Here is a 17,412-nt window from a genome sequence, read left to right on the forward strand (position 1 = left end):
GGCCCAAGGAGGGCTTGTATTTAGACAGTCATCTCTCTTTATCTATGTCAGAAGATCTGCTAAATGTGTCTCTGCTTAAAAAAAATAGTGAAAGGTATCTTTCTTCCCCCTTTGAACCACTGTTCTGACTCTTGACATAACAGTATCAAAAATGTTTCTTGAACACACAATGCCAGACACTGTGCTAAGCACTATACATGTGCTAAGCACTTTATGACTTCATTTAATACTTAAAACTTAAGAGGAGGCTCTTACTGTTACCTTAATCTTACAGATGAGGAACAGAGAGCCACCTCTTATCTCTCCTACACATATATGCAAACACATCAGAAGGTGCTTCTTCTATTTGGTAGACCCAACCCTCAGCAGGGGGTATGGCTTGATGAGAAAGAACATCGGTTGATTTTAGCTCTCACTGCCCCTGAGAGGGGGGACATGGAGCCTGGAGGCTCTAAAGGTTAAATTATCTGCTCATATCAAGTAGGTGGCAGAATCAACAATTGAATCCAAGTCTGTCTCCGCCCACCCTGGCCTGACCACTTGTGCAATCTGCCATTTGTAACTAGGTCCTAATTTGATTTATATAAAACAGGGGTTGGCAACTTTTTTTTTCCTGTAAAAGGTCAGATAGTAAATATTTCAGGGTTTCAGGGCTACACAATTTCCATCACAGCTACTCAACTCTGCCATTCTAGCACAAAGGCATCTGTAAATACTATGTAAACAAATCCATGTGGCTGGTTCAACAAAGCTATGTACACTGAAATTTGAATTTTATGTAACATATTCTTTTATTATTATTATTATTTGAGAGGGAAATGGGAGAGGGGCAGAGGGAGAGACACAGAGAGAGAATTCCAAGCAGGCGCCATACTAAGCATGGAGCTCGATGGAGGGCTTGATCCCACAACCTGGGATCATGACCTGAGCTGAAATCAAGAATTGGACAATCAACTGGCTGAGCCACCCAGGTGCCCCATAACATTTTTGTTTTTGTTTTTGTTTTAATTTCTTTTGGCTATGTAGTAAGATAAAAGAAAAAAATCTTAACTTGTCAGGGGTCTTATGAAACACATGAGCTGATTTGGCCTTTGGGACATAGTTTGCTAATTCCTGATATCAAATATTCCAAAAGAATCCAGAACATGAAATCATCACCCATTCTGTTACTGATTTTTCTTCCCTGAACTCTAAATACATAGAAACAAAAATTGTGGAGACCCATTTCCCCTTCTCTGAGTCTCTGTTTTTTGTTTTTTGTGGTTTTTTGTTTGTTTGTTTGTTTTTTTAATGTGGCTGCTGTGATTAATTATTTTCTGGTAGCTTACAACACTTTTGAAATTTTTGAGTGATTCCTTTCTCATAGTTATTTTGCAAGTACAGTACTGACTGATTTGTTTAAAAAATTTTTTTTATGCTTATTTTTTTTTTGAGACAGACAGAGACAGAGTATGAACAGGGGGAGGGGCAGAGAGAGAGGGAGACACAGAATCCAAAGCAGCCTCCAAGCTCTGAGTTGTCAGTACAGAGCCTGATGCGGGACTCGAACTCATGAGCAGTGAGATCATGACCTGAGCCGAAGTCGGACGCTTAACTGACTGAGCCACCCAGGCGCCTGTGACTGATTTGTTTTTGTACTTCTATGATTCTCTCAGCTAGAATTTCACTTACATTACGCAGAGTGAAGTTTTTGATTGGAAAACGTACTTTTAATGGAGAAAAGGAAATCAGATGCAGATGAAATTCAAAAACTTAGTGTGTCCAGCATGACTACAAAATATGTTCTTTCTACCCCACTGTCGAGCTCAAGGCTCTGGTATGTCCTCAGTTAACCCTTAAAAGAGTTTTGGCTTCATAGCTATAACCATCATCTGGGTAGTAAGTCTCAAACTGGACTCCTCAGCTAACTTGCACAACCTACTCTTCACAGACATGTGAGAATGCCATTTTTTTCAAAACTATGGTTAGAAAGATTCAGTCCAACAAATAGCCAAAAGAAAGGGTATCCAATAAATGGACATTAATCCAACAGATGTCCAAGTCTCTCTGTATTAAAAAGAACTACCACTTTTGAGAACTTTGTGTTTCATACCCTCTCTTCAGCTTCTTCAGGTGCTACTAAATCCCCTCTACCTATGTTCCGCCCAAAGTTGTCTTTCTCTTGTCCTTGCAAGAAGCCACTATTTCTACCATACTTTCTCCCTGCGCTTTCTTACTTCCTCAAAGTGGTCCTCTTAGAACTATAGACCAGGTTAGTCTCTACTTTTACTTGTCTCTATCGTAGTTGCCTTCCTTGCTCAACCCTTGCTCAAGGTTTGTCTCTCCAACTAACCTGTGGGCTTCATGAAGACTTGTCCAACTTGGTAACTTTGGCACCTACTTATTTAAAAAGTGACTTGTAGTTTCTGCCTGTGACACAGATCTATGTGTCATCATGGCTAGTTTCATTTGCCTCCTAAGTCTGCAGTTTTCATCTTGCTGTCTGCTCTTAGGACTGAAGTCTATGTGTTTGACGTTTCCTTAATTTGTTTATAAAGCTATGTGAACAATGAAATTATTTCCCTTTCAAGATGAAGTCTTTCATGCTCTGATAATGGCTCTGGAAAATGAAAACAACAGAACTGGGAAAGCCTGAATTTGTATCCAGTTAACTGAGCTAATTTCTGGGACTGGGGCATCCAGGGACTGTGTCATATACTTACGGCACTGATGGCAAGGTTGGGCTATATTATATTCTTTGCTTCCTTTGACTTGCTTTCCATCATGCTCAGGTTAAATATGATAAAGATTAGGTCTGTAGGTCTTTAGAAAGTGTGTATTTTCGGGGTACGTGGGTGACTCAGTCGGTTAGGTGTCCGACTTCGGCTCAGGTCATGATCTCACTGTGAGTGAGTTTGAGCCGCGAGTCGGGCTCTGTGCTGACAGCTCAGAGCCTGGATCCTGCTTCAGATTCTTTGTCTCCCTCTCTCTCTGCTCCTCTCCCACTCATGCTCTATCTCTCTTTGTCTCTCAAAAATAAATAAATGTTAAAAAAATTAAAAAGAAAAAGAAAGTGTGTATTTTCTTTTTAATTTTATTGAAGGTGAATCTTTGGAGTCCATTGACATAATATTGTCATAATAAATATATATTTGCATGTGGATGTGCATAGTGTCTTATTAATGTTCCTAATAGAGTTATTTTTTTGGAGGAAAAATTAAGAACTTTAACTGCCTATCATGGTGAGCCCATCTACTGTATATTCTGTCAGTATGATTTTCTGAATTTCCTGCTAATGACACTTTCATAGAAAGAAAAAAAAGACACCAATAAAATCTTAGCAGATTCGTATCTTCTGGTTGCATGTTCTTATTTCTGAACACAGAGTTTGAATTCTAAGAAAAGAGGAAACCAAATGTTCATAGAACCTTTTTGAAAACTGTATAGCACAGACAAATGGTAAGCCATTTCCATGAGTGCTGTGACTAGATCCTAATGTGGGAAAAGACTGGTAGGGAATGCTGTATTCATTCTGTACATAAACAATCAGATGGGAAGTATCTTATATAAGACCTTATATTTGAAGGTAGAATCATGAATTTATGCATTTGACAGCATTTCTCCCATAGGATATCACATTTTTCTATGTGTTTCTTTGACATTCTTTTCCTGTCATATTCCTGTTTGCCTAGATTTTAGAGCTTAGCGTAATCAAGGCTGTGGAGAGTCACATGATTTGTTCATGAATGTTTAGAAGTCTGTGTAGAAAGATGTACTTTGAGTATTTCTTAGGTAGCCTGATGTGTGTTCTGAATTGTTTTCTTTGACTTTAGGAACAGAGAACTTAGATATTTGCCTGGAAAAATTTCTGAAAAGTATTTATATTCTCTCTCTCTCTCTCTCTCTCTCTCTCTCTCTCACATGTGCGCGCACACACACACACACACACACACACACCACACAGGAATTTCTATGTGCAAGACAGTGAGTGATTTAGATATTTCAGATATATTAATAACTAGATTTGAGGTTATATTTTCATTCTACCAGACTCCACATCAAGAAATTGCTACATGAGTCCATGTCTTTTTATTTGTTATATTTTAGGTTAATTCTTTGTGGTAAATATCATGTAGTTGCATCTTCTAGAGCCTTAAGAATGGTCATATAGTGAATGATAGAACTCGGTGAAGATAGTGTGTGCCTGTGTGAAGTTTTGAAAGTTATTTTTGTTGTCTTCTGTGAGAAAAGTTAAATAAAATGATCAAAGATTCTAAGTGATACCTTGGTGGTGCCAGTTTGGGTTCATTTGCAACCTAATAGCAGCTACAGAAATTTACCTCCTATGGTTGTTCCCTCTTCCTTTCAGATGCAAAATCAGAAATCAAAGGATAGCTTTAATTGTTCATGTGTAGTTGAATCTTAATCTTCTGAAAGTTTCTGAAAGTAATGAATGTTTTATGGTTTATGCTGCTCTGAGAATTAATTATTTTAAAAGTAGATTTATTAAAACTGAAAGGCTGCTAGTAATCGGTATCTATAAAAATTGATCTGTTTTGGGATAGCTTCCAAGCCACTATATGCTCATCGTTTTTCCTTTTTCTTCCTTTGTGATAATAACTGGTGGTACAGGGAAATGATAAGCATGTGTCAAGATTTTTCTGATTAGCTGAACCAAGTGTATTTGGCTAGCACTTCTTGCCACTTGTTTTGAAAACTACCTTCTCTTCTCTTCTCAGTTATTTACATGTAACTGTCTACATAGTGATTATTATCTCTTTTTGTGTGTATGGCATTATGTTTTGCACTTTAAATCCCACTATAAAATGTTCTGACTGAATACTACCACCGTTGTCACTGAAACATCAGAAAGTCTCTCAGCTTTGATCGATCCCATCATTTCTCAGTGTGGATTCTAGGGAATCCTAAATTTAAATATTTAGATGTTTCAAATGTTATGAGAAAAACAATGGTTCTGTGCTGATGTAAGTTGAACTTCTTTACTGCAGAACCATTCAGATACTTAAAAGTATGTTAACATGCAGAATGATTGCCTACGAGAGAGAGATAATAGTAATGGCTTTTTTCACAAAGAGTTTCATGCTTTGGGAGCAACTGGCTTTCTTGTTTTGTAGATTAGAAAACCGTCCCTGAGAAATTAAACAACTTGCTTAAAATTAAAAGTCTAGACTAATACTTTTAATGCAGTGCCATTCTAAGACAGATACTGCTGAGTCCCCCCACACCTTGCCACCCCTCTCGCTGTCAGCTCTTGTGATACAAGTAGCTCACTCTGACCTCTGGGCTTGTACTTATTTGTTTTGAATGACAGGACATGTATTTCTGAAAAACTGCCCATGAAGTTCCAAATTTCCACCTGGAGAGTGTGTTGATTTATTTACATTTTTTTCCTTCCCTGCATTCTTTCCAAGAAAGAAAGAAAGGAAGAAAGGAAGGAAGGAAGGAAGGAAGGAAGGAAGGAAGGAAGGAAGAAAGGAAGGAAGAAAGGAAGGAAGGAAGGAAGGAAGAAAGGAAGGAAGGAAGGAAGGAAGGAAGGAAGGAAGAAAGAAAGAAAGGAAGAAAGAAAGGAAAGAAGGAAGGGAAGAAAGGAAGGAAGGAAGGAAGGAAGGAAGGAAGGAAGGAAGAGAAAGACACACATACCAAAAAACAAAACATTATTACTGGGGGTACCAGAGTAGGATTTTAGAGACACGCTTTGTCCCGTTGGGAACTTTATCCCCACACTAAAAATTCAGTAAATACGAGTCTTCGCATCAGTGGCTTTTGCAGTCTAGTTTTTTAGAGTTCATTTTCTTAATGCCAAGCTCATAATTTTAAATGCCAAACATGGAATGTACATGGGTAAGTAGGTTGGATGTAACCCCATGGCTTTCTAGAGCTCCTAACGAATAGTGGCAGAAAAGAGAAATTAAAGAAATCAGTTTATCAAAAGTAAACAAACAGGGGCGCCTAGGTGGCTCAGTCGGTTAGGCGTATGACTTTGGCTCAGGTCATGATCTTGCAGTCTGGTCCGTGAGTTCGAGCCCCTCGTGGGGCTCTGTGCTGACAGCTCAGAGCCTGGAGCCTGGAGCCTGCTTAGGATTTTGTGTCTCCCTCTCTCTCTGCCCCTCCTCCACTCGCACTCTGTCTCTCTATCTCAAAGGTAAGTAAACATTAAAAAAAAAAAAAGGAGGGGGGCGCCTGGGTGACTCAGTGGGTCAAGTGTCCCACTTCACCTCAGGTCATGATCTCATGATCTGTGAGTTCAAGCCCTGCATCGGGCTTTTGTGCTGACAGCTCAGAGCCTGGAGCCTGCTTCTGATTCTGTGTCTCCCTCTCTCTCTGCCCCTCCCAAGCTCACACTCTGTCTCTCTCCCCCTCTCAAAAATAAATAAACATTTAAAAAAAAAACTAAAAAAAATTTTTAAAATAAATGTTAAAGATTGAAGTACAGAGAACTATGAATTGTGTAATAAAGAGAGATGTTTTCTATCTTTTCTTTTTTTTAGAAAATTTTTATTAGTTGATGGAACACTTTGTTTTTGTTTGTTTTTCAGATTTTTATTTAAGTTCTAGTTAGTTAACATATAATGTAATATTAGTTTCAGGAGTAGAATTTAATGTTTCATCACTTACGTACAATACCCAGTGTTCATCATAACAAGTGCCTCCTTAATACCCACCCATCTAGTCCATCTCCCACCCACCTCCCCTCCATCAACCCTCAGGTTATTCTCTATCCTTAAGAGTCTCTTATGGTTTATTTCAAGGAGGGGCATTTTCTAGCCACAGGGTGCAAGACAGGCTTCCTGGGGAAGTGACTTAAGCTGAGCACTGTAGGATGAGTAGGTGGTGGTTACAGGAAGGGGATTGGAGGCAGAGGTAAGAGCAGGTTCCGTAGGGCTGGAGGATCTTGGCATTAGGAAGCGAGCAGACACCAGTGTGGTTCTTGAGTGGTTAGTGCTTGAGCTGTGGTGAGAAATCTTCTGATATGTGAGCGCAGAGGTTGCTTTCTTGCACCGATGCGTATGAACCGTTTGCCAACAAGAACCATTGTTGTTGGTTTCTCATTTGCTTGGTGATTTTTGATATTCCTCTTGCCCTGGCATTTAAATACATAATGCAAGTAGTTTTCTATCATCAAAAAGTCTGGGAAAATGCTGCATACATTCTGCCTAGAAGTAATCATGCTTGCAATCAAAATAATCCATTCCCAGAGACTATAAAGATAGAGACCCAGACTGTCCATTCATATAACCCCAGATAGTGATTTTTCCTGCATTCCTTAAGCCATCATTTAAAAGTGTCTATAGCACTTTGGAAGGTTTCGTATTTATTATTGACTGTTTTAACATATATGAAATAGACTATAAAGGAATTTACCGAATTTAAAGGAATATAATAGAACTCTGATTTGACATCATTATGCTTTTCGCATCGTTTTCTGGTGTTTCCTTAAAAAACAAAAACAAAAACATGTATTTGGGATTTAACTCTGCGCTTTACTGACCACTTTGTTTTTGTCTTCTGCCTCTTCTAGTCTAATGGGATTGCAGCCATCATTGCTATTTTGGTGTTACTGCTACTACTGGGCATTGGTTTGATGTGGTGGTTTTGGCCCCTGTGCTGCAAAGTGGTGAGTAAGGAGGATTTCAACTCTACTTGTTTGTAAAGCAGTGAGATGTCAAGTAAGGCCTGGACTGTGAATCAATGCCACTTGGTCAACAACAGCAAAGTTTCAGTTAGCAAATTGAATTTTAGGAGCTTTTATTACTATAATAAGTTCTAGAAAACATGCATGCCAATAAATGTTTCTTATAAAACTTCATCTAAAAAACATTTCAAAATGAAGCTTGGAGGGAGAAGGTGAGAGGGTGGGGGAAGAGGTAGTAGGGATAAAGGGCTTTCTACTCCAGTACAAAAGAATTTCCAGTAAGTTGAATGATACTTTCTGTTGGATTCCTGGGGAGAAGTTGCTAATCTGTCAGGTTTTCTTGTCAGTTGCTTATTGAATCTTTCATTACCTCTTTGGAAAATCTATTTCAGGACCATCTCTGTTTGCCTCTCAAAAAACATTTTAGAAATAAATTGTGTGCAGATGTTAGGGTTGCACAGGCAGTTTTGAAGTTACAATGGTTTATTTAAGTTATTTTTCCTGTTTGAGTAACACCTTTGAAAGAATACAGGTTTATATTTGTTTTCTATCGCAACTTGAACAAATTGCTCTGCATTCCGTGGCTTAAAACAACACAAACTTATTATCTAACAGTGATTTAATCATATATCCAAGATGGGTCTCACTGGACTAAACGGGGCTAAAAGGGAATGGCAGAGTTACATTCTTGTCTTAATGCTCTGGAGGAGAATCTGTTCCCTTGCCTTTTCTGGCTTCTAGAGACCACACACGTCCCTTGTTTCGTGGACCCCTTCCTCCATCTTCAAAGCCAGCAACATTGCATCTCTCTGACTATTCTTCTGTAGTTGCATCTCCCTCGGGTCTCAGCCAGCTGAGAAAGGACCTCCAATGTTAGGAAACCATGTGAAGAAATTGGACCCAGCTGGATAATCCACGATAATCTACCCTCTCAGCATCCTTAACTTTATCATATCTGCCAAGTCCCTTTTGCTATGTAATGAAAATTATTCATAGTTCCAGGGACAGCTTTGGGGGGACCATTATTCTGCCTACCACAGGATGGAATGTTGAGTAATGAAGTTCAGCACATTTATGGGGCAGCTGGGTGGCTCAGTCAGTTAAGCATCCGACTTTGGCTCAGGTCATGATCTCACGGCTTGTGAGTTCAAGCCCTGTGTCGGGCTCTGTGCTGACAGCTCAGAGCCTGGAGCCTCTTCAGATTCTGTGTCTTTCTCTCTCTCTCTCTGCCCCTCCTCCGCTCACACTCTCTCAAAAATAAATAAACATTAAAAAAATTTTTTAAGTTCAGCACATTTCACACAACCCAATTTGGATTGTTCAAGTTTCATAGAAAAGATTATCCTGAAGAAGCACTCATTCAAAGCATACCTCCTACTTAGTTTGATAGTATTCTTTTTATTATCAGCATATTATGTAGAACTTTATATTCTGTAGATCACTGTGGTGTTGTACCTAATATTACTAGACTGCCTTTTTTCTCCCTCACCTTTGCTGACTAATTCCAAGTTCCTTATAACTTCAGGCACTACTTTGCATCACTCCTGCATTTATTATTAATTGTACTTCAGTCCGTTTTCATGAGTCAACTTTACAATCCTTTATCGCAGAGCAGTTGGCCCATATAAGAGGTATAGAATTAACTCAGACAATGGTAGAGACAAGAAGCATCCTGTCTCTTTGCTGAACTAATCAGTTTCCTGCCATAGCAGTTTATGCTCAGTTTCCTGTTGTAATCTCGATCATCCTAGATATGGTATTTTCGGGTGGCTAACATTCTTGAGTCAAATTGAAAGCAGAAAGGTGCCCTAATATGATTTGTGCTCCTTGGTTTTTTAATTTAAATTTGGCCGTGGTGGATGTCCTTTCCTTCCTTACTTTGCAGTTTCATTTATTATTGATCAGAGGGCTCAAAAGTGTCAAAGTATATGATTTTTTAAAAAGACGTGCGAAAACTAAAATGGGCTTCTTTGGAGCATTGTTAGATGCTCCAAAAATGTGGGCAAAGTTTCAATGGAGGGGCATGAGTGTCCCAATAGCAACATTTGTAAAGCACACTAAGAACATAAGGAGGAGGGCTTTACCAGAGTCACGGGATTGTTTCAGAGAAACCTGACTGGGCTGATGACCCCACACTGAGTTTTGAATAATGAATAAGATGTTTGCAGTTGAGAGAGATTTCGGATGAAGTGTGTGTGTGGAATTATACTGAGTTATTCTGGCATGCTTTGGGGAGCACTAGGCTGAGGCTTACCTAGTGTGCCAGTGAAAGGGAAGTGTGAAAGATGGTTTGGGATTTAGGTAGGAATCTCATTTAGGGAGGCTTCCTCTGTCTTTTAGGAAGTTTGAGCTCACCCCAGGGATGATGAGAAGCCACTGGAGAGATTTGTTCAGTATAATCCCCTGAAAGAAGCTTTGCTTGCTTTACAGCAGTGTCTACCCAGGTCTGGTCCTGGTGAGGATTAAGTCTGTATCCAGCTGAGTTTCCATCAACAATTGAAATGGAAAGCCAGTGACAGATGATGCACCTTGGATATGGCCAAAGCAAAGGAATGCTAACAAAGTGCAGATAGGAGTTAAGGTAGAAGCTAAGTGAGCTAGGGAAAAATGAAGAGGTGATGTGACGAAAGGGGCACAGGGACTTTAGCCTTGTGAAACAATCTTGAGAGTGTCAAAGGGTGTTGTGGTGCAATTGCAGGATATTTGTTTTACTTTGTTCCTTTTAGAGAATATGTTTGTGCAACGCTGGACTTAGAATGTAGTTAGCTAAATAATTCTTAGCAGTTAAATTATTAAGGATCAGTTTAACTTTGACTATCTATTGTTACCAGTAATATGACTTTCTAATGTGAAATGAGATGCATTTATTTCAGCTTGGTGTTGTACAAATTTTGTTTTGTTTGAGTGCTTTCAAAGTACTAGTGGCAGGGGCACCTGGGTGGCTCAGTTGGTTGAGCATCCGACTTCTGCTCAAGTCATGATCTCACGGTTTGTGAGTTTGAACCCTGAATCAGGCTGTCTGCTGTCAGCACAGAGACAGCTTCAGATCCTCTGTCCCCTCTATCCCTGCCCCCACCCCACCCACTCTTGCATGCCTTCTCTCTTTCTCTCTCTCTCTCTCTCTCTCTGTCTCTCAAACATAAATAAACATTAAAAAAAAATGAAGTACTAGTGGGAAACATTTAAATTTAATGTTTCTGGGGTGCCTGGGTATCTCAGTCGGTTAAGTGTCTGACTTCAGCTCAGGTCATGAATTCGCTTTGTGGGTTTGAGCCCCATGTTGGGCTGTGTGCTGATAGTTCAGATCCTGGTGCCTGCTTCAGATTCTGTGTCTCCCTCTCTGTACCTTCCCTGCTCACGCTCTGTCTCTCTTTCTCCACCTTTCTCTCTCAAAAATAAATAAACATTTAAAAAATTAATCTTTCAGCTGAAACATGACTAAAGAGCTTAAAAATGTCTGTTCTCAGGCACATTTAGATTATGTCCATGGTCCACTTCCTTGGGGATCACATGCTCAGGAGCTCTTATAAAGATAGAAAGCCTTGATATAAAGCTCTGAACAGAGTCCATAATATTTGTCACACATTCTCATTCAATCATTTCATATTTTATGTAAATATCTTATGAAGTGATTTGTTCATTGTTCAGAGATTAAAATTTCAAAATTTCACATTTACCTGATCAATAACTCAAAAATGACGGTGTTCCTTATACTTCAGACAGTGGTTCTCATTTTTTTTTCCTGCCCCAAATAACCAGAAGGTCTCAGAGCAGTAGTGGTAAGATTTCCCATGGTGATGATTCTCCCTGAAGGGAAAGACAGGGCAGTTTCTCTAGGATTCAGTGCCATTTGGAGAAGCCTGTGGGGTTTGCTGAATAATGGTCTCTAAAGATATGCAGGTCGTAATTCCTGGAAATTGTGAATGTTATCTTATATGGCAAAAGAGACTTTGAAATGTGATTAGATTAAGGATCTTGAGCTAGGGAGGTTGTCCAGGAGGACCTACTGGTGGGCTCTAAATGCAGTCACAAGTGTTCTTGTAAGAGGGAGACAGAGGGAGATTAGCCTACTCAAGGGGAAATGGCAGTGTGACCATGGAAGCAGAGACTAGAGATGCAACACTGGTCAGGGAATGCTCACCGTCACCAGGAGCTCTGGGAGGCAAGCAACAGATAACAGTCCTGGAGCCTGTAGAAGGAACCAGCTCTACTAATACCTGATTTTAGCCTGATAAGACTCAGTTCAGACTCCTGACTTGCAGAACTGTAAGAAAATAAATTTTCTCTGGTCTTAAGCCATTGCAATTGTGGTAACTTGTTGCAGCCATGTTAAGAAACTAATACAGTTCTTAAATGATTCTGATATTCCCCAGGGTTGGGAATGACTGCCCAGGGCTATTGATTTTGGCAATTCTTATGTAACACGTCTTCGGAGCAGCTCGTTACAAAAACTGTTCATGGAGTACAAGAGGTTGTAAACTGGAAGACAATGAAATATTCTTTAAAATGTTAGCAGTGGTTCCAAGGCTATTCAGAAATCAATATGCATTTTTAAAAATTAGAATTATGTTTCTGTTTTGTTCTGAGTAACCATAAAATAAATGTGCATAATGTTTTATATACTGAGTAGAAGTTACTTACTTTTTCAGAGTGACAAGGAATTTTTGGGAAGAAACAGGTTTCTAATTTTCAGAGGTATTCAAGGCATATATGTCATTAGAACCATTTGACAACAGAGATCCATGGACAGTTCCCTCGGGGTGCTTGTGATTTGCTAGAAGAGGCCAGTATCATCCTATTCATATTCAGAAACTGAACCACTGAATTCCTTGAAAGCTAGAAAGTGACCATTTTACTCTGCAAGGAAAAGCAAAGAATTCAAACATTTAACTAAATATGTCTCTGAAACTATGACATATACTTCATTAGCTGTACCAAATTAGCATGAGGAACAAGAAACACATCAAAATCGTAACTATCCCCTCTAGAATATTTTATATTAAAATTTTAAGCAACGGGTGCCTGGGTGGCTCAGTCGGTTGGGCATCCCACTTTGGCCTAGGTCATGATCTCTCTGGTCTCAGGTTCTAGCCCCGTGTCAGGCTCTATGCTGACAGCTCGGAGCCTGGAGCCTGTTTCAGATTCTGTGTCTCCCTCTCTCTCTTTCTGCTCCTCCCCCACTCACACTCTGTCTCTTTCTCTCTCTCAAAAATAAATAAACATTAAAAATAAATTCAAAATTTTAACCAAAATCCTCAAAAAGTTACCCAATGGTACATTTTTGGTGATACTTAAATGAAATTAAGATTAAATGATTATTTATGTGATCATTTGTTGAACATTTCTCTCACTTTATAGTATACTAATTTCATGAAGTCAAGTATTGTGTGTATTTTAATCATAGGCGTGTTACACATTATCTTCTTTGAACTATTTCAATTCTTAAAATTAAAACACTTGACATCTCTTTATCTGGAAGACAACTTCAAAATAGGGTAATCTGTTGCCAGTTTTAATCAAAATTCTGTCAACTATGGAGAAGCATTTTGCATGAGAGGATTTATGGTATACTCTTAGTTCTTTGTATGATTTTCACTGATTTTATTTAAAAGGTATTCTTTATGATGTATATACAATAGGAAAGGTGGCCTTTGCCATTTCTATACAACAAGAAGTAAGATACAAGTACATAAAATTTTTTATTATTTTTAATTTTTTTTTAATTTTTAAAATGTATTTTTGAGAGCGAGAGAGAGAGAACGAGAGAGAGAGTGTGAGAAGGGTAGGGGCGGAGAGAGAGGGAAACACAGAATCCTAAGCAGGCTCCAGGCTCTGAGCTGTCAGCACAGAACACAACACAGGGCTTGAACTCACAAACCACGAGATCATGACCTGAGCTGAAGTCAAATGCTTAACTGAATGAGCCACCCAGGCTCCCCAAGAATTTTTTATTATAATAAAACTCTGAAGTAGAAGCAATTTAACTTCAGTTGCTTCTATATATACCCCACAGGGGTTTCAAACCTGAGGATTGTGAACTTGGGTGGGAAAAAAACTCTTTCTTTTTACTTCCAACTGTAATTTATCATTTCCTTCATTTATAAATGTAGGCCGCTATTCACAAAAGTATTGTCACCAATAGTAATTACAGGTATCCTATATCACATACAATTCTTCAGATATTTTTGAAATATCTTTTATAAGTAACACAACTTCAAAATTAGGATAGTTCTCAGTTCTCATTATTTAATGAATTAATAAAGTAGCATATATTTCTATATCAAAAATTTGTGTGTGTGTGTTTACAGAATTGATAATTATATTTCAATATAATTGGATTCCTTAAACCTTTTTTTATTTTAATGTCACTTAATTATTCTGGGAAGAGATCCATCGGTTCACCAGATTGCCAAAAAAGGGCATAGAATAAAAAATGTTAAGGAAAAACCTGTGCAATAAAAAATCTGTCCACTCACAGACTACTTACTGGGCACCTAGGTGGCTCAGTCAGTTAAGCATTGAACTCTTGGTTTCAGCTCAGGCCATGATATCACAGTTCCTGAATTGGAACCCTGCATCGGGCTCTGTGCTGACAGCATGGAGCCTGCTTGTGATTTCTCTCTCCCTCCATCTCTGCCCTTCTCTGGCTTGCTCTCTCTCTCAAAAAATAAATAAATAAACATAAAAAATAATGAGACTACTTACAAATTTTAAATCTTTCAGTTCTGTTGAATGAGTGTTTTCAAGGATAAGAGAGAGAAAGAGGGAGAGAGAGAGAGAGAGAGAGATCATTTAAAATGTTGCAGAATAGGGGTACCTGGGTGGCTCAGTCAGTTAAGCGACTGACTCAGGCTCAGGTCATGATCTCATGGTTTGTGAGTTTGAGCCCAGTGTCAGGCTCTGTGCTGACAGCTCAGAGCCTGGAGCCTGCTTCTGATTCTGTGTCTCCCTCTTTTGCCCCTCCCCCACTCATGCTCTATCTCCCTCTGTCTCTCAAAAATGAATAAACGTTAAAAAATATTTAAAAAAATTAAAATAGGGGTGCCTGGGTGGCTCAGTTGGTTGAGCATCAGACATCAGCTCCGGTCATGATCTCATGGTTTGTGGGTTCGAGCCCTGAACCCAGCTCTGTGCTGACAGCTCCAAGCCTGGAGCCTGCTTTGAGTTCTGTGTCTCCCTCTCTCTCTGCCCCTCCCTGTCTTGTGCTCTCTCTCTGTCTCTCAAAAAACAAATAATAAAAAAAAAAATTAATTAAAATGTTGCAGAATAGTGTCCTCTGTGTGCCAGAGCTTTCCATGACAAATAGAAATCTGAAACAATCATAGTTGGAAAACTACCTAATAATAATCATAGTAAAAAGAGTCTTCATGCAAAGCTGAAATTTTTAGGCACTATCATTAGTGAATTATAGAGTGTGTTGGGTTTGCAAACTATTCCGTAAGGGGAAAAGTTCTCATTTTGTGTGAAGTTATTTCTTACCATCTGTTTAAGAGTCTGTATCCTGCTCATTGAGGATCCTCACATCCATCCTTTAGAGCTGCTTTTCTTTAGCAAAGACATCAGCTGCATCCTTCCTTAATCCTTAAATTAAAAATGAGGGCAGGAGAGGTTAAAAAAACTTATCATGTACTGAGTCATGAGTGGAATATCAGAAAATATGGGTGTTTTCATCATTGTTTAGCTTAGAAGTTCTGTTGAGTTTATGACAGATTTGTTTTACTGCCAGGATGGCAGAAATGACAGTCCTATAGTTGTATCATTGGAATATCCAGACACTCTGCAGAATTACAGATGTAAGGCTAATGAGGTGGCAAACAAAGGCTTTCTGGAGTGTTGTCAATTAGAGGGTGTTCTGCAGCTGCAAATAAATATCTGAATACGCTGGAAATGATAAATGTTCACTTTGCTCTAGTGTCCTTGGCCAAAGTTCTTCATCCTCAAGGGAAAATTGCAAGCTCATTTTTCCTTGGAGCATTTAAGACTTTACATAAAGATCTCATAAATCTTAATTTAAAAAACCATTTTAAAAAGTTATCTTTTTAAAGCCCAATTTGCTTATAAGTAAGTTGAGCTTTCATGATGAGGATATATCTGACTGCAGCTCCATGGAATCATTTTCTTAGCCAGCAACAGCTGTGCTGTTCTTTCTAAATAGTAATAATGCTTCTATATTGCACTTGTCTTTTATTGTTGAGGAGGGCTTTTGGTGCCTTTATTGAGTTACTTTGAGAATAGCCTGATTTTTTTGGGGGGAATGCACAATAAAATAGAAGTAATTTGAATTTTAATATGCCTTCCTTGCACCATTAATTAAAATGATTTATGTTTGGTTGCCTCCTCGAAATAGAGTGTGATGTTAGTACTTACAGCTTCCATGGTGATGTTTTCCAACAGAACATCATTTGCGAAAACAGGGTATCAAACTCTCCCTGGTATTAGTTTATTTGCTTTGACAGCAGCACCTTTACTTAACTCTTGGCAAAATACACTCTCACACTATTCTTCCCAATCCCCATTTGGCACTTTAAGTTATATTTATTGTCCAGACCTCCCACCAGCTCTTTATTTGTTCAGAGTAGGAATCTTTGATCATTGATGAGTGTGTCAAGGAGAAGAGGAAAGGGAGGATGAGATAAATCAGACCGTATTTTGATCTGGATGATGAAAGGATCTAACTTGGTGAGATTCGGGGAAAAAAAGTCCCAAATACGAATGTAAGAGAACTTTGTGTTTATGTGCTTCAGAGGAAAGGCACCACACTTGCTCTCTGATCTTATCAAAAAGAAAAGGAGAATGAAAGGAAGACCCCATATATTTCAAACAAACTTTTCTAAACACTGAGAGTGACTTCTCTATTGTTTGTGGGCTCTTAGTCGCTTAGATGACATTGCTGATAAATTGGGCATTTGTTTTTGTCACTGGCAAGAATCAGTCCTGAAACACGACTTGATCTACAGGCGTTGTACAGTATCTTATTCTTTTTTAATCCAAGGCAGTTCACTGTTGACAGTTCTTTTCACTCTTTTCTGAATATTGGAACATATGATTGCATCAAGCTGGCTGCAGGCTCCAGTGCTGACATTTTCTAGCGCAAAGAATGCCCACATCACTCGAACATTTGAAAAGTGTTAATGAGCGGATCAAAAGGACTGTTGCCTGAAGCAGCTAACTTTTTTTTTTTTTTTTAAGAAATCGGCTCTCCTCCAAACTGAAATCTTCATTCTAGCAGCTAAGTAGATGAGATGTAATCCTCCCTGATGATGATAATAACAAATGAAAAAAAAAAATTGGAGGAGAATCAAACTCTACATATGGTTCATAAAGTGGTGAAAGTGTTTTCCAGAATCTTCAATACAGAACTAAAGGATGCTAAGTGGAAAAAATCCTGGCAACTAGGCAATATTATGCCTTTTAAAATCTGCAAATTCTCATAAAATATGGTGCATATGAATACATCCTTTTCTGAAATGGATGTGTTCTTGCACTATTTAGTACAAGAATGGGATTCTCATGACTGTTATTTTTAATGTATTTACATTGACAGTAAGGTTTCCTTTTCTCCTGCACTAGTGTTACTGAAATGTAGGGATATCAGTTGGACACAGATTTTTGCCATTTTGGCTTTTGAACCAAATGGCTTCAGATTATTTTCACCATCTATGGTTACTTATGAGAGCCTGTAATAGAGTGGAGGGAGGGAACATTTTGAAACATCACATAAAAGCCGTTTTATTTCTTGTTCCAACATTTCTAGGTCAGTGATGTTGGGCATATTAATT

The 17,412-nt window shown here is 38.7% G+C and overlaps 1 protein-coding gene across 1 annotated transcript in view; it reads left to right on the forward strand.

Moving 5' to 3' along the window:
- ANTXR2 (ANTXR cell adhesion molecule 2) overlaps window positions 1-17,412 on the forward strand; it is a 149,543-nt gene that overhangs the window by 64,883 nt on the left and 67,248 nt on the right. Inside the window, exon 12 of the mRNA XM_015542150.2 lies at window positions 7,520-7,615. Coding sequence (XP_015397636.2) covers window positions 7,520-7,615 — 96 coding nt within the window. The remainder of the gene's footprint in view (window positions 1-7,519; window positions 7,616-17,412) is intronic.

The sequence above is a fragment of the Panthera tigris genome, chromosome B1, assembly GCF_018350195.1.
Source record: "Panthera tigris isolate Pti1 chromosome B1, P.tigris_Pti1_mat1.1, whole genome shotgun sequence".
NCBI classification, from domain to species: domain Eukaryota; kingdom Metazoa; phylum Chordata; class Mammalia; order Carnivora; family Felidae; genus Panthera; species Panthera tigris.